Source organism: Bos javanicus, chromosome 7 (assembly GCF_032452875.1).
Source record: "Bos javanicus breed banteng chromosome 7, ARS-OSU_banteng_1.0, whole genome shotgun sequence".
Taxonomy (NCBI): domain Eukaryota; kingdom Metazoa; phylum Chordata; class Mammalia; order Artiodactyla; family Bovidae; genus Bos; species Bos javanicus.
In genome coordinates, this window is record NC_083874.1 from 49,708,063 (window position 1) to 49,730,514 (window position 22,452).

Here is a 22,452-nt window from a genome sequence, read left to right on the forward strand (position 1 = left end):
CATCAAGAGACTGTTCAGTTCCTCTTTACTTTCTGCCATAAGAGTGGTGTTATCTGCATATCAGAGGTTATTGATATTTTTCCTGGCAGTCTTGATTCCAACTTTGCTTCATCCAGCCTGAGAATTTCCCATGATGTACTTACTCTGCATATAAGGTAAATAAACAAGGTGATAATATATAACCTTGATGTACTACTTTAGCAATTTTGAACCCCTCTGTGGTTTTCTGTCTGGTTCTGACTGTAGAATTCTTAAGTTTGTACAAAAAAATCTGTATATCTGATAATTTTCATGGTTTGCCTAAATAGAGAAATTTATCAGCTAGTCTTTTTTTAAAAAGGAAAAAACTGATGTATTCTTTTTTTCTCCTTTCATGTACTCTAAAAAATACACAAGTTTCTTACACAGTTTTTCCATTTCTTTTGTACAGGTGTATTTAAAAAATTGCTCAAATTGCCCTATATGTTTTCAATTTTCCCTTCTTTTTTTTTTTTTTTTTTTTCAGGTAGTCTTGATTGTAATGAAAATCTGGAAAAATAAAAATGTATTTTCTTATTCGACACACCGAAGAACTCTTAAAAGTATGATGGTTTCTGAGTCTTTCTAAAGAAAGAGAAAGTATTTGATTATAGACAGAACCAAAAACATGATGGTATTAAATTCGGATAGGAGATGAAAGGATTCTGAAATTCTGAAACTTGTTGCTGTTGTGAAATGTAACCCTTAAGGTGTCATTTTTTCATCTTCAATTTCTGTTATTAAGATAGTATGTAGATAACGTTTGGGGCTTTATTAAAATTATATTGGCAGCCATTCCACAGTTTTTTAAAAAGTAGCAATTTCACTGAGGTATCTAACAGTGAAGCCATTAATGAACCTCTTATATATGAAAGTAACAGATTAAACCTTATAATAAGATTCTTTTGTAGTATGTGAGAGAGTTAAATTAGCAGGTTGTCACTACACTGTCCTCCTGCATTTCTGTTTAATATTCGTGCCGTACAAGGGAATCAGAAATTATTGTTCTCAAAGTTTAAAATTTTAGCTTACAGAGAATTCAAGAGTGCATAGTAGATTTTATTAGAGTGAAGGGAACCCAAGCAAGGGATTTGCTCCATACTTCAAAAAGTAGAAACTGGTTCTACCTTTTCTGTGTTTCATTCAGGAGAGGGAGTCCTTATTGACACTTGAAAAGAAAGTTGTAAATATGAAAACATGAAGAAACCATGTATCTTCTCAGAAAATAGTTTCAGATTGGAGATTAATAATGAAAACTTGAAATTGACATGGGAATTTGGACGCTCTATTTAGTACATGCTAGTGAAGGAATGATTTCTTACATTTTTGCCCGTTGTGCTGCCCTCATTTCTCTTGAGCAAAGCTCTGAGAGAGTCATTTGTTTTTTTCTCAACTGGCCATTGATTCTTACCCTTTGTCTGTCCTTCATATAAATCTTTTATCCATCTTCTACAGTCCTTCTCTGATAGTTAAAATTATAGGTTTTGTTTTTCTCAGCAAAACAAGAAAAATTGCTAAAATACATTTTTCTAAATCACCACTTTGACCATCATAATTCTAGTCATCTCCACAAATCTGGACTGGCTGTTCTTGTTGACCATGTTAAATCTGAGCACCTTTCCTGGTCCCTGAAGCCCCTTGGCATTTGGACTTAGCTTTGCTCATTTACTGGTATCAGTTTGTCAGAGGGCTTTGGCCACCCCACACAGCCAGTCATATTGAAATCATGCTTGTACTTTTGTACCTAGGTTAAGGCTGTTTTCTCCACTGCATTCTTCAGTGACCACCCCCCACCCCCATCCCCCCTTTCTAAATCCATCAGCGATCTAGGTGGCATCATCCAATTCACATTTTGGGGGCTTCTTTTATTAGTTACTTATTGACTCTTTGAAATTTAACCTCTGACTAAACTATAAACTCTTGAGGGCAAGTGCCTATATCACCTGAACATCTCATATAGTGAAAGTTGAAGTACTTGTTGAATTATTTAAATATATTACGAAGTAGTAGTAGTAATACAGGTCACACTTTAGCACTGTGTGCCAGGAATTGTTCTGAGTATTTCACACACATTCCCATTTAATCTTCTAAACATGAGCTTCATACTGTTAAGACAGAGAGATTAAATGACTTATTTAAGATCTCACAGGTAGTAAGTAAGTTCACAACTACACTTTGAACTTAGCCTGGTTCCAGATTTCAAGCTCTTAGCCACCATGCAACACTATAGTTCCAGTTGAGAAGAATAGTGTATTAAATGGCCCATACCATAAATTAGACTTGTGATTATATATTCCCTTTCCTCCCCATATTTTGTTATGAAAAATTTCATACGTATATAGAACTGGAAAGAATTTTTCAATTGAACATGCATGTTTACACACACCTATTTTGTAGATTCTGTGATTGGTTTTTTAATATTTCCTTTATCACATATTTATCCATTCCTGTGTCCATCATATTAGTGTTCTATTTATTTTTGAGGTTTTTTTGGGTGGGGGGACTGTGCTGGGTCTTCATTTTTGCACTCAGGCTGTCTCTAGTTGCTGTGCACTTGGTTCTCATTGCAATGGCTTACCTTGTTGCAGAGCGCAGGTTCTAGGGTGCGAGGGCTTCAGTAGTTGTGGTGCGTGGGCTCAGTAGTTTCCGCGCACGGGCTTAGTTGTCCATAGGTATGTGAAATCTTCCCAGAGCAAGCATTGAACCTGTGTCCCTTGCATTGCCAGGTGGATTCTTAACAACTGGACCACCAGGAAAGTCCATCTTATTATTGTTTTGATTCATTTCAAAGTCAGTTGCAGATATTTGGCATATTTCATCTGTAAGTGTTACAGCGTGCATCTGTTTAATTTTTTATGGTGAATTTTATACAGTAAAATGTACAAATTTTAAATATTTGATAGGTTTTGCTAAATGCACACACTTGTATCCCAGCCCTCTATGAAGATAGAGAACATTATATGATTATCATTTTATTGAATACTTGCCTTGTATTTCAAGTAAATGAGTCATACATTTCCCCCCATATTGAAACCTGCTTTTCTGATTGTCCCATGTTCTCTTACTGGATCTTTGGTTTATTACACAGACCTCATTGAGGGCAGGATCATCTGTTTCAGAACATACTTAGAGGTGTGACTAATGGTGGATTTACTGTAGTAGTAACCATTCTCCCTTCCTAAAGTAATGTGGATCCTTAATAGTACCAATTCCTTTGATATGAAGTGTTTCATGAATTAAGTTGACCTTATTCCTGTTAGTTTTCCAATAGAATGTGATTTGCTCATGTGACTTTGATGTTGAGAGGAGGGTGCTGCGCTTGCATCCCGTCCTTTTTTCATTGACTTATTTGATAGATAACTGTTTAAAGGTTTCTCAAATTGAGTAGGAGAAGAGTGTGGTTTTATGAATCCCTTCTCCATCTCTCAGTTCCTTGAAGTCATTCAGTCTTATGACTTAAAAATTCCTCTAATCATGGATGATTTCAAAATTTATATTTCTGGGCTTGGTCTTTATTCTAAATTTGTCATCCACTACTTGAATTTCAGCTTTTAACATGTGGAAAGCAGAATCTTAATCTTTTCCACTCCTCCCCTTCTCAATGTCTGCCATCTGTAGTGTTCTTACTCCCAGTTGATATTAGGTCTTGGAATTCAATTAGTTTAAATTCTAATTCATAAATCAGACTAAAGAATGTAGCCTTTCATAGGTTTTATCTAATCCCTAGGCCCCTCCCCCATCCTCTCTTCAATTTAAACTGAGGAGTGTGTATGTGTGTTTGAAAATTGACATAAAATATTTATAAGGCATGATCTTAAAAATACTGATTATTATTTTGGGAAGCTGCTGCTTCTGCTGCTAAGTCGCTTCAGTCGTGTCCAACTCTGTGGGACCCCATAGACGGTAGCCCACCAGGCTCCTCCATCCCTGGGATTCTCCAGGCAAGAACACTGGAGTGGGTTGCCGTTTCCTCCTCCAATGCATGAAAGTGAAAAGTGAAAGTGAAGGCGCTCAGTTTGTATTTTTAACAGTTATATTTGCTTAATTGTTTTTGTAATAACTTAGGGTGATGTCTTTGCTGGGAAGGTCAAGCCCACTTTAGATAAACCCTTTTATAAGTTGACTCTTTCTTTGACTTCTACCTGTAATTCATCTCACATGTAATTCTAAGTGAGCACAAATTGGATGTCTAGGTGATGGTATTGCTTATGCACTATAATGTCTTTTGACACTTTAGGAATGCTGCATCAAAAGGAAGAAAATTCCTGACCACCTGCTATTAGGTTTTCATGTAGAGGAGTAGGTAAATCTTAGACTAGCAGTTTTACCACAATAATAAAATGGGCTGTAGTTGTTGGAAGTTGATGGCAAATGTCAGAGAGCAGTTTTGCACCTACTGGCCTGAAGGGATTGTCAGGAGACAAGAGGAAGACCTGGCACTGTCCTAGAATGCCTGTAGAAGTGTGCTGAAGGTGGTATATTCTTTTTCCTTTTTGCTTACTGCCATTTTCCCTTTTGAATTTCAAGGGAGAGTTAGGGAGATTGATCAGAGAGAAGGTATCATTGGCAGGGTTATTTCTGGACCCAGTTTCTTAGTGTGTGCCATGGGTGACAGTCCTAGCATGAAGCGCCTAATGCTCTTGTCTTTCTATTTGGAGCAAAAGCTATGGCAGAAAATACTTTCACATGAAAGATCAGTGTTTTTGTTGTCAATTCAATGGAATTCTGACAAAACGTATATGAAAATTTAGAGCACAGATGAGGGAAGTAAAGACTACCATCTATGATCTTGAGAACTCTACACTTCTGAAATTTTTAGAACCATGCCATGTTCTCTATACCTGTGTCCTTTATCCCCTAGGGTGCATTCCCCACCCCCCACATTAACCCAGCAAAATAACTACTAATGTTATATATGTGAAGAGTGTTAGGGGTTTTATTTGGTCATAGACCTGAAGTGAGTGCTATTTATTAAGAGCAAAAAAGTCACTATCCTTAAATGGCTCATATTTCTTATCTTTTGACAGTATAAGAATGGTGAATAATATTATTTGATACTTGAATCTATACAAAGGGAAGGGTAGACTAAGAAGACAACTCAAGATGTGTACTTGTGTTTCTAATAGTATTTCCCAAGCTGTATAGATTCATTTGCAGCTGATGGGCATTTGGTTTTGTGGAATCAAGGAGTATTTTTGAAATTATGGCTATTTCTTTAAAAGGGGTTGCTTAGCAATGGATATATGACAGTTGAACTTTTCCCTCTTAATAGAGTAGCTTACCTTTCGAGTTTTGGAAAGCATGAAGAGAAGTGGATTGTGGTTGTAAAAGAGGAAAGAGAGCAATTAGGGTCAAGAGATGTGGGAAAGTGCAGAAAAGTTATGGGTAAAGGAACAGATACAGAAGTTTGCCTTGTTGGATAAACCAGATAATGATCTTGAAAAGAGAATATCAAGAAAGAAGTTCTTGAATTGAAAAATCTGGGCCACATGATCTATTTTGATATGACCAAATGTAGGTCTTCATTCTGAGAGGTTAATTCCGTGCAAGTTTTACACTGTCCAGCAATCATGAAACATATTCTGTTTGACTGATAGGTTATCTTTGTCTTAAAATTCTCATACTTCACTTGATCAGACCCCTCAGTAGTTCTGGCAGATCTGCCTAGGACCCAAATCCTCCACAATTGGATGGGCTGCTTCCTAAATTAGATGTAGACTTGAAGTATGTTTTTTCCTAAGGAGAAAAACCCCAACATAATAGTGATCCTTAATCTTCAGTTATATATTTTGTCCTAAAATAAAATTGTCAGAGGCTATCAATGAGATTATTTTATATGTCTTTTGAAAAATAGTATCTGTTTATGATAATGGATAATATGTGTTGGCCTATGTAATTACTTGATTTTTAAGTGCCTTACTCAGAAGGAATTTTGGAATTAGGAATTCTAAATCTTTAAATTTAGCCTTGATTCATAAAGCCAAATCAGAATAATGCTGTGTCTAATATTATAGTACATTTATATAAAGCAGATTACTTGACTGTGAGATAATGTGGTCAGTTTTATATTAGTATTAGGTATAAGAAGTGTATCCAGGTTGTTGGCTTATTAAAAGCTCTTGCTAATTATCAATCTTCATTTTGGATACCATATGTTAACTTAGTGTAGAAAGTAATACTGGAAAGTAGAGAGTTTCTGGGAGCAACTCAGGAGCTTAATATGTCTTTAATGGGATTAAAGATGGATCTGTCACATCTAGTTCTCACATATTGTTATTAAAAATAGCAAATATTTGTTAAGTATTTACTGTGTGCCGGCCTCTTCTCAGGACTTTGCATGTATTAAATTAAACTGCTATTAATTCCATCTTAGGAGTTAGAGACCCAAGGCACAGTAAGGTTGATGAACTTGTCCAGCGTGACACGCCCAACTGTGGAGCAGGTCTCTAATCACAGGTGTCTATTTGCTCTTGTTGAAACGTAGAAGGTTTTGCTAATGACATACAGAATGAGTTTTAAATTTTAAAGACAGTTAAATTTCTGACAGCTATTCACACTAGTGAATGCTTTATCTTTTTAAGTGTGTTCTTTCTTAGGAAATTGGTAATCATCTTATAGATTCTTATCCAAATCATTCTTTATGATTATCATCAACATAACTAGAGATGCATGAAATGTGCTTCTCTTCATTCATGATGTAGTGAAAGATTTTTAAATTGTACTCCTAGCCTAGAAGATTTATAATGTAATGGTAGGTTAGGAATTTACTGGATGTCCCTATGTGATGAACACTCTAGCTTGGGTCCCAGGGATATTATAAGGAGGAAATGCAAACTGTACTTCCAAGTTGGATACATATTCATTCTTGCTGACTTTATAGGCTCTTGCCTTGGGTCACCACAAAGGCCAGATCATACTATAGAGCATGCATCATGCGTGCGTAGTCTCCTTTTCTATAGTTTTTTCAAGAGTTGATGTGAAAAACATCAACTTTTTACCTATTCTGTAAAAGCTCTTTGGAGGTACTGACATGTTTTCCTTATTGTTCCTACAGCTGGCTCTTTTTTAAAGGCAATTCAGAAAAAAAAAAGGCAATTCAGACTTTTGGATTTGTATCATTCCCCCCAAATAAATTGACGTGCTTCCTTTATCAGCTGAAAGCTGTTGATTTTGTTCTTTCCCTTGACTACCAGGAAGATCAAAGCCAAACTAGTGTATACTAGAATACTCTGTTAGGGCTTTATGGGTGAGTTAACCAAAACGGTTTAGGATCTGGTAAAATTTCTAGATTCATACACAATATTCACAATATAGTTTCAAGAAATTCTTGGCATCCTATGAAACATTCTCGACTCCCTGCCTTTGATCTTTTTGCATCGGTATTTCAACCATTCTGTATGTGTGAATGTATTTAACTCAATTTCCTTGACTTTATAGAAGTAGACCCTATGTAAATAATAAACACATTGCTTTCAGAGATTTTGAGGTACTGAGCAGTTGCCTTCTATGTATAATATTTGGCAGCAAGGCCAGGGGAACATTTTTGGTTCTCATGATAATGACACATATAAATGGCTATAGAGTTTTTATCTTATGGTTTTCCAGAAAATGCGAACTGGAGATTGTGTGTGTATGTTTGGAGAGAGAGAGAGAGAGAGAGTGTGTGTGTGTGTGTGTGTGTGTGTGTGTTTGGTAGAAATACCAGGGCATAAAGGTGGAGTTTTTGTGCACTGAGCACAATTGTGAATCAATATTCAGTCAAGTTATAACACTTTTGCTTCTCTTCACTGTGGTTCTTGGTGAAGTCTCTTCATGGAAGCTGTGAAAAGTCTTTGGAAATTGTCTCTGGGGCCACAGTTTTAAAATCTGGTCCCAAATGAGGAAAGAGCCTTTTCTCTTTAGGTGATGGTGTAGCCACCGGCCTTCAGAGTTGTTGGTGGTTGTTCATAGGTGCTCCGTCATGTTGGGTTTCTAGCCAGGAGGCCTGGGCTAGCTTTGCTCTAGGTCCTCCATGTATAAAAGGATGGTATATTCAGTTTGTGGGCTCTACAGGATAGCATGTTTCATTGTACTTGCCTTTGGAGATTTCTTGCTCTTTAATGTCTCCTTCAGATAGGGCTTTAGGGAGGTTCAGCATCTGTCCCTAAGACTGTTCCCAAAACATTGTCTAGTGATGAGGAACTCATGCTATGGGGAGATACTGGGAATAGCTATGATTTTCACCTTTTTTTCCTTTTCTTTCTTTGTAAAAGACAATTTGTAGTACATTTTGTCTCTCTAAGGGAGACCAGAGTACCCAGCTGGTTAGATATATTTAAAGAAAGAAAAAAATCTCTTTAAACAGACCTTGAAGAATTCTATTATAAATCTGAGTGGGAACCTGAGAATGCTGTGGCATACAGGCAAAACTAATTAAAATAACCGATAAAGAAATCAGATGTAGCTTTACATGGGATTTTCAAGATTAAAATGTACGAGAATTATGTTAATAAACTCTGCTTTTAACTCCATAAAGGATAGGATCTCATTTCTTTTGTGTAACTTGAAACCACAATCACCTGTGCCCTCTAGTGCATACTGTATGAGTTAGTTTGAGTCAAATTTTGTATTGTGCTTCCTGCCTCTGCTCTAATTACTGCTGAGGTTCTTGGTGTAAGAACTCTCTTAGCCCCTCTGATCTCCTCATCCCTGGATGTTTGTTCCTGTCTATCTGGTCTTGCTGCACTGCTGGTCTGGAGAACTGTTAAGGTCATCCTGGCAAGTACGGCGACCTGTGGCAGTCAGTTCTCAAGGCCAGGTTAGCTTCTGCCCACAGTGCTGCCCAGGCAAAGTGCCCTGTCCTTGGGATGTTTATGCCAAGCAAGGAGAGATTGGTTAAGAATATTCCCTTCCTTTCCCCTATCCATACTTACTGAGCTGCTGTCTGGGACAAGGTGGATCATGTAGGGATCCTAGAGACCTCAGCATGGTCAGCACCTGTGGACTTCCCTTCCAGGAGTGGTGTGCAGGGTACTGCTAGGATGTGTACTAACAGATCCCTGAGGTAGAGGCCACGTTGCTATTTGTTGGGTATAGGCAATTGAGTACATTTTTGAGGTTCCCCAGGCTGTGGCAGAACACAAATGTTAGAGGGGTGAGGGATGGTGGCCAGCCTTGGGCCCGGTGAGCCCCATAGACAGCTGTTTGTCCAGTAGCAAAGGCTTGTGATAGAGTAGCTTCTTATTGTATGACTGCTGTTTATCAGCTGGGTGGTTTTTTTGCCTGCCCCTCTCCCCCGCTTTACTTCTTGGCCTAGTTTTTTGCCTGTCTTTGAATGAAGACAGGTGATGATTAGCTGCCCTATTTCCAACTGGCACATTTGGCATTATAGAGAACATGGTACAAAACAACTGTTCATTTAAGGTTTCTGTATCTGTCATAAATGATTCTTCAAGTTTCACATGTCAGAATTGATAGGTTCCCAAGGAAAAGCTTCAGGAAAAAACAGACATTCACTTTTTACAGTATACACAATTTTAATAACAAAACTTCCCTGTACACTGCACTTGGTTACCCCCTGCCCCCATATAATAGTATTTTCTTCTCCCTTCCCCCCCAACCCACTTGACCACCTCCCACCCCACCCCACCCCCCTACCACTCCCACAAAAAATGGCTCTTAGGGTGATTGAACACAATATGTTTGGACTGTACTTTTAGTTTCCAGTGTTGGTCGGAAGGTTCATCAAACATTCCATAGATTAGGCTTTTAAAAATTACCAAGGAGGAACAGGTTAATTGCAGGAGTAGCAGACATTTCCAAAATGTTTGCAATAGCGATATGAAAGCTTAAATAGCCATTTACTATTTGTTTTAACCTTAAATTAAGTACTACGTGTTTGCCCTAGGTTAGGAACAGAAATATTTAATTATCTATCTTCATCTCTTTTATCTTTTTCTAGTTGAAGCCGTTTAACCTGTAAGGTATGAAAAGCATGTCCCCAAACAGATTTTTGAGTCAGATCTGTCGTATTGCTTTATTAGGAAAATGATCATGTAAAAATAATATTTCAAAATTTCATATTGATACCCATACTTTAGAGAGAACAGGGCATTTATAGTCTCCACCCCCCATCGTTGTGTAGAGGAGGTATGCCTAAAGAAAACGGTGTGCCTGTTTTGAATTTAGGGTTAAGACCTAGTGCTACATAGGTAGGGCTCATTTTTATTGGAAAGAGTCTAGATCTTGGTGACCAGCATTAGAATAAGCAAATGGATTTTAATAATTAGTGGAGTTGGGAAGTTCAGTCAATTCCATTCAGTGAATTGGTACAAAAATTAACTTAGCCACATTAAGAAATTACGTGTGTTAGTGCAGATTTTTGGCTTAAAAATTAGTATCTTTTCTGTTTGTTGTTGGCAGTGGGTATTCTCTGAGTTGTATGCATTTGTAAATTTATCAACTCACTCTAATTTCAGAAAGGTGATTGAAATCCTGGCAAGCTACAGAAATGAATATAAATAATTCCAAACTAGCTATTGGTTACTAGGTGGGTACAGTATCAGAGCCTTCGTTAGCTTCCTTTTTCCAGAGAGATTTATTTTTCTGGTTTTCAAGTGGTCATTTTCTTCTAATCTTAAAAATGAAAAAGGGGGGATGGGGGAATTGAAGAGAATAAGACAGTAAAAAAGGCCTAACATTATATTGCCAGCATCTGCAGTGTAGTTGTGATGGTCTTCCACCCGAACCAGTTGGTAAAGAGAGCACATATGACTAACAGTCTCATCTTCAAGCCTGTGCTGATACAGAAATACAAATAGACCAAAATTAAAAGGAGTCTTGCCTTCTATAGGCATTTGAAAAGGGAAGTTTGCTCTTTAAATGGAAAAGGAAAGCGCTGTTTGGCACTGTTATTCACTTTTCTCAGAGAGCATTGCCCAAAAGATGAAGGGCCAAAAAAATCTGTTATTTTTCAACTGAAAAGTATGCCTTGGTGGCCTTGGCTATGCTGTTCCCCTGAATTACTAAATGGCTTGATTTTCCAATTTACTTTCCTATGTACATTAAGGATTTTGCCGACTGATGGTCCATTTTACTAACTGTAATCTTTAGGATTAATGTGGGGATTCCCAGCCAATATTTCTCACCCTTCTGCTCACAGTTTCAATTAATTTGGGGTTGTGGTTGAAATGATGGAAAGTACTCTGCTATCCTTCAGAGCTAGTGAAATCTTGTATGTCTAAGACACAATTGTATTGTGACAAAGCTGTTCCCTTACAAATGGCCATGCTTATCCTGATAAATGGGTTAGTAAATTTTAGCTACTGGAGCTCTCATTTGTTACAGGGGCTTCTGATCCAGCCCTTCTGAAAGGAAAGTGTGAGCTGTGCCCTATGCTGGGAAATCAGCTTCTATCCTTGCCCAGGCAGACCTAGGGTCTAGTTTTATTAAGAGATGAAATGTTCACTGCTCAAGATCTGCTGAGGTGGACTGAGACTTTACCAAACAAATCTGCCCACCTTAGAAATTGTAGAGAGCACATTTTTACTATAATTTGTGATCTTGTCTGCTTTTTACTGAGACACATTTTCTTTGAAATGTAGGTAGACATCTTTCAGTATTAAATCTCATGGGTTAAACTATAGTCTTAACATGTTTCAGTTCCATCCTGGGAAGAAATAGGCCTTGAAGTAAAGGATAACTTTTTTTTATGGTAATGATTTTCTCTAAGAATTTATGCCTTTTTTTCTTCATCATCAAATGTCAGTTTTCATCTTCTAAAAATCAAGTCAGTAGTCTAATTTCATGGTTTTTGCTAGTATGTTTGCTAGTGGAACCTCATTTATGGAAAAATTCTGTGTGAATTGGTAACTTATATCTAAATCATAAATATGTCATAGTCTCTCTGGGGAAATCATAATTGAATAAACAAAATACTTGTGGCTCTTTTCTACATGAGAAATGTGATATCATTATCATTTTTAAATTGCTGAACATTTATATTAATAACAGAGAATCTCCCCCCTCACCCCTTTCCAGCTGCAGGTCCCAGGGCCTTTGCCCTGTTTGATTCAGATCATGTATAGTTGCCCATTTGCTTAGCTTCCTTTTAACTTTGCTAACCTGTTTCAGGGAGAGTTAGATTTCAAAATGCTGCCTTTCTCTCATCTCCTCACCTCCTTCGAGTTACCACTGTGTGGCTGCATAGGCATGTAGAGTGTTCTGCCATGAGAAGGTTTGCTTCAAATCTGTGTTGTTCCCTTTACTTAGAAGGACCTGCTCTTAAACAGTAAGAATTGATATCCATTAAAAGGTCAAAATTTAGCATGTAATACTTAGAAAGTACTTTTTAAAAATGGTTCTTTTAAAATATATTCTAACAAGAATCAGTATTATGCCTGTTGCTAGCCAGTTATTTTTAATTTGGCTTTTTGAGGCTTGAAGATCAAGGAAAGGCAGAGGAAAGAGGTTTAAACCCCTTTGTCAAGGCATCTTTGATCATGACAGTTGAGGGGAGGGGGAGGGAGAGAGGGGGACAGGGCAGGGAGAGGGGGACAGGGAGGAGAGAGTGGGGAGAGAGAGAGAGGGAGTGAGGGTGTATTTGTGTGTGTGCTTTCAAACTAGAGTGAGAAGCTGGTCATAAGATTGTTAAATTGACTCAGTTTATCTCTTTTCTCTCCAAAATAATTTCTAAATCTTTTTTCACATATAAATGTAAGTATAGGATTTAGTAAACTAATTAGTAAAGTGATAATTTAACACTAGTTTAAAATAATTATCTAAATGCCACAAAAATCAACATGTCCATTATAAGTCAAACTAGAGATATGATACGAAGTCAGTGTCATTATTTAGTATAGATTTCATTGTAATGAGACCTTTTCACAATCACTTGGATTCATTGTTTATATATATTAAAGACTTACTCAGCTTATTAGAATTACATAAAGGGTTCTGATTTCATGATATGGACTTTGATAATACCTACTAACCCAGGCAAAAACTCTGGAAGAAGAGTGTTTAATATTGACCAGTCTTCAGCATACATAAAATTCTACTCCCCACACTGGCATTAAATTGTAGGTTTGAGTAAATACCAAATTATCATACAAGAGAACTTTGCTAAGTCTCCTTTTAAGCAGCAAGCCAGTTGTGGTACTTGGGGTGGAGAGCAATGATCAAACAAGTATTGATCCATATCTCTTTCTGCTCAGTAGCGTCTTTCCAAACTGTTTTCAGTAGAAAAAAATAGCATATGGAGACCTTAGTGTAAATGTTTACACACAATAGTATATAATTACATACATGAAATGTCTTATTTTGAAGTAAGCATTTTTAGACTTTCCCACAAGAGTGCAAATTAATGTGAGCATTGCTTCATTTAACACTTAAAATATGGTTTCATTTAAAAAAATTAAAAATACTTCAACACGTCAGAAACCTAAGTCTCCACTTGGTTTGGAAAAATTAGGCTTAATGTCACCATTGGTAAAAATTAGATATGTATTTAGCCCCTACTATGTAAAATAGGTTACTTATCTGATGTAATTTTTGATGATGGGTAGATATTATACTTCACATTCTTTGTATGGCAGCTGCTGACACTTGCACTGTCCATAACCATTAATGATGATGAAGGGTCCTTCATGGGTAGGTTCATATTCATTATATGGTCCTTGGTCTGACATGTTTGACATATGGAGTCGTGTTTGGGATCGGAGCTGCCTGTGGTTCTGAATCATTGAGCACTGCCTAATTCTTCTTAAAGTGGGAGGGCAGCACTTCCTGGAGATGAACACTATAAAAATAATAAAAAAGAAAGAAAACAATAAAGCCATTGTTCCTGTAATTACCCGCTGAGTGAAGATGGCATTGTCTGGTTCCGGGAAGTGTTCCTCAGTAGTAACTGCTATGCCTGCAGTAGTTGGGATTTCTTTGTCTCCCACATGGTAACTTGATGAGCTTATTCTTTTTGTATATTCAGTGGTTGGATCTTTATAAGTTGTAGCCATGGCAGTGACGGTGGTTGATAAATTCCAGCAGAGCTGAAATCCATGGACTGCATCTAGTATATCCTCTCCCTGGGTGTGGTCGGGGCTGTGGCATAGGATGGAATGCTCCCACCGACCTTGGAAACTGCCCAGCCAGGAGGCCAAAGCACATATTCGAGGGCTGCATTCCCACAGATTGCCAGAGAGGCCAACGGTTGTGAGGGACCTAAGGGAGTTTAAGATCTTGGAATCAAGGCTGTTTAACTTGTTGTTATCCATGAGGAGTATTTTAAGATTAGGCATCGTTTCAAATACTGTCAGATCGATGGCTTTTATTTCATTTCCAGTCAAGTCTAGTTTTTCTAAAGTGCCCCAGGTCCACTCCATCCCACATGTCAAGTTGCTAATTTTGTTCCATTGTAAGAAGAGCGTGTGCAGACTGCTTAGCCGTAGGAAATGAGCAAAATTAATCTTCGTCAGCTGGTTGTGCTCTAGATGAAGCTCTCTCAGTTTGATTAATCCCGCAAATCCATTGCGAGCCAAACTTCGCAAACGGTTTGTGCTCAAATCCAGAAACTCCAGACTACGACAGTCCCAGAACAGGCGTACTGGGATAGTCCGCAGGGAGTTGGACCGTAAATGCAAGGTCTGCAGCTTCCGGAGGCCATAGAAAAGCTCTGGGTGCAGAGATGACAGCTGATTAAAAGACAGGTCCAAATTTTGCAGGTTAATCAGTTGGGTAAAAGTTGTGTTTGGCAAATAAAATATTTTGTTGGAACTCAAGATTAATTCCTTAAGTTTATATAGTCCTTGAAAAGCATCTTCTTTTACTGTTGATATTTGATTGTGGTCTAAGTGGAGCCAGGTGAGTTGACTGAAGCTGGCAAATTGATCCCTTTCGAGCTCTGTGATGTGATTGTGCCTCAGGGACAGGCCCAGAGAGCCCTTGTCTGTGGTGTTTGGCACTGAGTGGAAGCCCTGAGAGTCGCAGTAGAAGAGCAGCTTCTCACAGCGGCATTTGGGTGGGCACGCCATACCCAGCGCAGGCAGCATTTTTAAAACCATACTCATTGCATATATTGCTGCTAGCATAGGGGCCCCTAATGGCCACTTGAAATGTAAGCCTGCAGAATATAATTTAAGGAAAACAAGAAGATAGAATATTTTTCAGCAGAGCATACGGGCTTTTAAAACAACAACAACAACAACGTTATGGCAAAAGATTTCACTACATATAACTTATTTTTTCATTTGCTGTAAAAAAACTAACCTTGTTAGTATGACTAGAACAAAACTTAAACCATTAAGAAAGGAGATACAACACATCTGTCATCAGCAATATATATTTTACCTAAACCTCAAAATCCAAAAATGTGACAAGTGATTTCTCTCATAAAATGTGAATTCAATGGCTTATTTTAAAAGCGTGACTCCTTGCTGACTGTACAAGACACATTAAATACATGGACTTACCCATTCTTCTGAGCACATTGGAGGCTGCATTCAGTCTCGGTTGTCAGACTCAACGCAGTGAGTCTGTAAAAGGCTCTAACATGCAGGAGCCTTTGACCAGTTTCCTGTTTTCTGTGTCCCAGGCTTTCCGAGTAAAATTGAAATCCACCAGGGCGAGTTGTTTTTTCCTTAGGATATTCCTCTTGAAAGCATTGGTTTCATTTTCTTTGACCACTCTAAATCAGTTTTGAATATAAGTTATTAATTTCGTCCTCCTCTAACTGCTCAGCTGGTTAATCAAAGCTTCAGCCTCTCCTTTCCGCAGCCGTTAGTTCTCTCGGTCTTAACTTGTTGATGGCAGATGGGCGGCTTGTTGCAGAGAAGAGCTCCTGGAGCAGCATGAGTGCATTTACTGAAAAGCTTTTCCGAGAAACGGCACAAGAATGGATTTGCTTATGTGCTGCGACCACACAGAACTGTATATAGGCTGACGTCACCGGGTGACGTGTCTTTTGTTTGGGTTTTCCAGAAGCTTTACTGTTATAAAGCAGTGTGCTTTGTAACAATGTCGGGGTCGTTGTAAGACCCCCGATTATAATAAAGCGAGAAAGAAGAACTCCTGACCTGAAAACATGGTATTCCTTCAGTGTAGGAAGCAGCAGTGAGGTTGTAATAAAGGCTGCATTCAAGAAGATCCTTCTGAACAGTGAGTTGGGTTAGCAGAGTGACGATTTTTTAATGCTTGGAAGAGCCAGCATTAGACTGCCGATTCTGCATAGAGAGAGCATCTAAATGGGCAGGAGCCTGTACGATTTATGAAGTGCTGATTTAACAGCATTCTATGTGAGTGCCTGCTGCTCTGGTAGTTTGGAAAGCTACTCAATCACTTGGTTGTCATGCTTGGTTAAAATAGAAGTTACGACTATGATTTGCTTCAGATGTGTTGGTAAACTAGCTCAATAGGCTTTGCTTCTTTGCCATTAACAGTTTAGCGTTAAAAACCAAGAATAAAGGAGGGGAAAGGTTGGAAAACAAAGAATTTGGTTATTCTACTCTTTGAGAATTTTAAGAGAAAGCTAATTAAAATGATTTCTCCTTCTCTGTCTTATTTTATATAATAGTGTTTTATCACAATACTAACTGAAAAATAATAATCCAGAAATCTTTGGATGTCTTGGTAGGAGAAAAGGGTAGGTTGATATAGTCATTTAATATTGCATGCTCTAAGTGTTAACAGTGGAACAGAAATAATTTAGGACAGGTGGTACAGCATGGCTAGATTATGACATGGTCGTTTGTATTTACCTCAGAATTTCACTTACTCCTAAAGCTAAAAGCCTCTAGCGATCTGGGTTGGGGTATTGTGGCCCTCAAACAATAGAGCATTTGCATGCTCAACAGCGCCTATTGGCACACTTAAGAACTGAGTCTCATACTAACTGTTGTTAGACTCTCTCTAGGGAATACAAAAGATCACTTATACTTTGGAATAGAATTTTTGCTTTAGCTGTTTTTACTTGACCTAACACTATCTTCTCCTGTCGAATAGTATCACTTTTCAGAATTTGGTTACGAATATACAGCTCCATGTTTACTACTGTATAAACATGAAAGTTATTTCTAGTGTGAGTTAGGGTCATAGTTTCAGGCCTGATGAAGATAAGGCCTCTTGTACACCTGACATTACTGATTTGGCCTTCTTGGCCATTTCTCTCATACCATTTCTCTCATACTTATCCTCAGTAGGTCTTGTTTCAGACTTGAAGGCAGAAATCTGAAAACTGCCCCATGGTATCTGTGAAACCAGAACACCATCAATCTGTTGGCTTCCAGGCGCTTTATCACACGGGGTGTGTGTAAGAAGTTATTTTCTCAAGGGGTGTTGTGTCTGTGTTGGAATGCAGTGCCAGAGTGAGGACTGAAGACTCCAGGGTGCTTCCCTCAGGTCTCTGTGGAGACAGCAGCAATTGCAAGTGTGTAGTTTGGCTCCTCCTTCTAACAGACCCCAAGATAGGATTAGAGGTATAAGAATTTTATTGAGGAAAATGCCAGGAATGTGTAAAGGGAGAGAGAAGATGACAGAAATACTCCTTAGGTTTGGTAGAGTCTAAAAACCCGTGGGGCATGTCTGACACCTGTGAAAGGAGAGGGGAAAGACAGACCCTACCAGCAGGACAGTTCTCAGTCAGCTTCTCCAGGCCAGAGAGAAGTCCCCAGGCCAACATTGCCCACGAGTGGAACCCCTTATTCTCAGGAAGTAGTATTCCCAGTTTTCCTGTTTCCTGGTTAAGGAAGAGAGGGAGAGGTCCTCGTTTAGAATTCAGGATGCCATTCCTCCACTGACCTGGATCCTTTCCACAGTCTCTCTCTCTGTAGGCTGGAAGTTCTTAACCCGAGTCCATAATTGGCCTGTAGAGTTGTGTTGCTTGTGCATTTTTCTGTCAATAAAGTTTAATCAAATTCTTAGAGTCTGTGACCCTAGGTTTCAGAGTGACCATTCTGTAGGAACAGAACTTGTTCACAAAGCTTCCAATGAGGGGTGTCTGGTAAGGGTGGTCTCTCATTTTTTTTTTTTTTTAAGGAAAAGAAGTCCTGGGGATACTGTAAATGCTCTTACTGAAGTTAGTCACCCTCTGATGAAAAAAACCTTTGCAAGGCAGGAGGAGCTGGATTAATTTCTCCCCTAAAGTAACCACTTTAGTTCCATGTGGAGAAAAGTGTTGAAATCAATTGGATTAGAGCAACCATGATTAGGAATGAGTTATATGTGAAAATTTAGAGGGAAAAGCATTTCCTTCCCCTTGAACTCTTGGTTCCCTTCTGCTCTTGTAGTCTACTTGGCCTACTTACAGTATACTAACAGATGAAAAACCCTTAAATTACATTATCCTAATACTATTATAACAGATTTGTGGGCAAGGAAAATTGTTCAGAAAAGCACCAGTGCAATCAAGAGTATTTTTTGATGCACCTGGAGAAGTGGGCAGTAATGCCTGCTATACCACAGTACCCAGAGAGCACGGTCTGTCTAGGTCATTAGCTGTCTTGCCCACTTGACTTCTCTTTGGGTTCAAAAGGTTTAGGCTGTGGAATCAAAGAAGATGTGATGTTTGTCTTAAAATGGGTTGGAGTACACTGTTCCTATTGAGGGAGATTTGTATCGTTTTTTGATCTTTATCTCTCCTTAGCTAGAAGGACTAAAAAGAAACCCATGTTCTTTCTGAATTAAACCTTTTCTTGGTTTCATTTCACAACGGCTTTATTCTGCATACATATGCCTTTGACTTAATTAAAGTGGCAATACAACCTCTGGAAAGTACTCTTGATATCATCTGTTTCAATTTTCACTGTTATAGTTGTTCGTGACAAGGCAAAGGACAAGTAAAATCTAGCCTGTCTGTCCTCTCTGTGAATGGGTTTAAGCAAATTAAATGAGTCATGTGGCCGGGTTTAGGTGTTAATACTTATCTGCATTACTTGTCATGAAAGTTTGCTTTTAACATATATTGCTAATCAGGAATAAATATCTCTTTGGAAAAGCAGATGTATAACGTGAAATTTTCTAATCTTTTGTGTTAGGGAGCTGGATTTTGCTTTATGCTGAAAACTCAGGTGTTTCTTAACCAATCGTGCCCGACTCCCCAAATTTTCATATCCCAGAGGTGCTCGGTTAAAGAAAATCTTCTGGCTACCAGTCTTGGTCATGGTTCTTTGGAGGTCTCTTCACAATTATCAAAAAGTTGCAAAAAGATATAAGATTTGTGGGTCTGAATATATCCCTTCCCAAGAACCTTTTAGGATTCTTAGTTGGCAGCCACAGTTGGGCCTAAAGATGCTGGTATCAGTATCTTTATTTCAGTGAGTTTTATCAATACTAGCCTTTTTTGAGAAGTGGGAGGGAACGAGGATGAGAGAAAATTATAATAAATCCTAGAGTTCACTGTTTTTAAACATGTGTTTGGAGGCAAAGATTGACTATTAAGTTTTTGATTTACTCTTTATTTTTCGCTGTGCTAGGTCTTTGTTCCAGTGTATAGCCTTCTCTTGTTGTGGAGCACAGCCTCTAGAGTGCACTGGCTTAGTAGTTGGTGCTGTGTAGGCTTAGTTGCCCCATGGCATTTGGGATCTTGGTTTCTAGTTCAAACCTGCATTCCATACATTGAAAGGGAGATTCTTAACCACTGGGCCACAGGGAAAGTCCGTGATTTGCTCTTTAAGAAATTACTGGGGTTTGGCACTAAACATCAGCTTGTTATCTTCCCAAGAAATAGAATCTGTCTGACAGAGGCAGATAGAATATGTAAGGATTGATGGCCTTTCCAATCTGTCATGTTAGACATGGGCTAAAGAGTAGTTAATTAATCATCAAGTTAATTGATTATCCTAGGTAGAGCCAGAGAATCTGAGAACATTCAAAATTCTAGGCCCTTAGATTTTTGGTGAAAACACAGAGGACCACTTTGAGTGTTAGTAAGTATCTCTGTTGCTGAGAATCTTTCCTTCCAAAAGCCTTTTAAGAAGTAGACTGTCTACATTAGGCCTACAGAATCCACAGTTTGATCCCGTCCTTGCCTTTCATTGATTGTGATATTTTAAAAGTTCTTTTGTTACTTTCATTAAACATGACTGAGAGAGCAGAGAGAAGGAGTGATGGTTACACTGATGATGATGAGCTGTGTTCCTTTTGATGCTGTGACTTTCAAAATGTGGGATTTCTCCTAGTTTTGGAGACATGTGTTTTTGGGCAATTGTTGCTATTGGCAGGATGGCAGAACTAGTGTCGTGTGCTAACATTGTGTTCTGTGCCCACAGCTAGAAAATTCAGCAGTAAATCTTAGGGTGATAAATCTTAGCTAAGGGAAAATCTTCCATAGAAGTTTGAGCTGAGGTGCTTTTAAACCACAGAGATCTTTTATTTTACCTATTGTAGACATCAGACCAACCCAAACCAAACAGAACAGTCCTGAAGTCTTGATAAGTACATAGACTGATTAAAATTTATATTACCAAGCCCTTGAAGATTCCCAGTGGCTCAGTGGTAAAGAATGTGCCTGCCAATACAGGAGACTTGAAGGTTTGATCCCTGGATCTCGAAGATCCCCTGGAGGGGGAAATGGCTACCCACTGCAGTATTCTTGCCTGGGAAATCCCATGAACAGGGCAGCCTGGTGGGCTACTGTCGATGGGATCACAGAGAGACGGACCCAACTGAGCGACTGAACACACACACATTTCTTATTCTTGCCTGCCCGTGGCTTCATTGTGTTCATGTTTCCCCCATCCTCTGTATGTGGTAGGCTTCATTTTTTATTCTGAAATAGAGCCAAGTTTGGATTTATCTTTCCTGCTGCTTCTCCCTTTCTGCATTTAGAGTAGCTTTCTACTTAGATATGTTTCCTCCTGCCTACATAGACGACCACAGGCTATACGAAACCATTTGCACAGGATAGGATTAAGAGTTGAGATACCCATTCATATTTAGAAGAATCTCTTTCAATTTTAGTGGGCTCTTTGACCCACTTGGCTAGGTTTAAGTGGGTGAATTTGCAGTATATCAGCTATATGCAGTCTTGGTTGTTGAAGCTTGGAAATGCCGTTCCTCCCTCTTAGTGTCCTCTGGGGTAGAGAGATGGCAACATGTGCTTAAGGCAAGCAAAGTATTTGAACATGTGATATTGTCAATGCAGAGAAATCCAATAACAAAAATTCGGCCCAAAGAGAACAAGATCACTTCTTATTAGGAATGGCTTATAGCAGCATGTCAACATTATAGCTGCTGTTGATATATTGACCCCATGTTGCTAAGGCTTGAGCTCCCATGGGAGCTGATTCTTTTCCTCTGTTTTTTTTTGCGCTTTTGAAAGTGAGAACATGGTGGGGGTCTATCTAATGGCTTCATAATTTTTCCCTGTGTGCGAGCATACACGTGTACCTAATAGCTTCATAGCTTTACCCTTGTATGGCTATACTATAATCTATGGACATGTAGTTTTTTTTTGAGGCCTTTGAGACAGTGTAAAATGAATATTCTTTTAATATCTTTGCATACTTAGGCAAGTTTATATATAAGGTAAGTTCCTAACAAAAAATTGTTGGGTTGTAGGGGGTATATATTTAAAATTGATAGACATTGCCACATTACCTTCCAAAGAATTTTAAACCATTTATACTTCCCTCAGTAGTCTGTAAATGTATACTAACCCTCCCCTCACCCTAACACCATAAAGCAGACTTTAAAATTGTGAATCTGATAGGTGAAAAATGCTCTCTTTGATGTGTTATGAGTGAGATTGAGCATCATTTTGGATGTCGGTATACTGTTAGTTTTGTTCTTTTCTGTGGATTGTGTATTTCATTTGGTCATTCCATTCCCCACTCCTACAGTTGGTCATTTCTTTAAAGATTTGCAGGGATTATTTGCTTATTAAAGAAGCTAATTTTGTTTGTGACATATTTTACAAATATCTCCTCCAGTTAGTCATTTGTCTTTTAAAGGTTTTATGATCTTCGCTATATATGCTTAATTTTAATGAATGGTGAAACAGGTGATAATCTTTCTTAATATTAAGACACACACTTGCCATATTACGGTAACGATCCAGTACAAGTTGGTGAACATGAAATTTGTAGTATCTTCAGTAAACAGAGATTCCCTATTAACCCATTATCTTTAGCAGAGAAGAGGATCAGATCCTTCAGAAGGTTATTTTTAAATCAGTGCAGAAACCAGAAATGTTTCCTGGTTTATCACAAATCTTAACCTGATTTTACCAGTTAACTGAGCTTTTAAAAATCCTTCTGTGCAGGGCTGCAATGGAGACACAGACATAGAGAACAGGCTCGTGGACACGGGCAGGAGAGGGTGGGACGAATGGAGAGAGTAGCATGAAAACATATACACTACCATATGCAAAATAGAGAGCCAGTGGAAATTTGCTGTATGACTCAAGGATCTCAAACTGGTGCTCTGAGACAGCCTAGAGGGGTGGGATGGAGTGGGAGGTGGGAAGGA

The 22,452-nt window shown here is 38.5% G+C and overlaps 2 protein-coding genes across 6 annotated transcripts in view; one reads left to right on the forward strand and one right to left on the reverse strand.

The window, feature by feature from the left end:
- Window positions 1–22,452, forward strand: part of CTNNA1 (catenin alpha 1) — a 343,160-nt gene that overhangs the window by 266,068 nt on the left and 54,640 nt on the right. The gene's annotated exons all lie outside the window — the stretch shown is intronic.
- Window positions 9,055–16,210, reverse strand: LRRTM2 (leucine rich repeat transmembrane neuronal 2). Its single transcript, XM_061424672.1, has 2 exons — window positions 15,462–16,210; window positions 9,055–15,112 (listed from the first exon to the last, which is right to left on the reverse strand). The coding sequence occupies exons 1-2, from the start codon at window positions 15,463–15,465 to the stop codon at window positions 13,566–13,568; spliced, it is 1,551 nt and encodes a 516-aa protein (XP_061280656.1). The 5' UTR covers window positions 15,466–16,210; the 3' UTR covers window positions 9,055–13,565.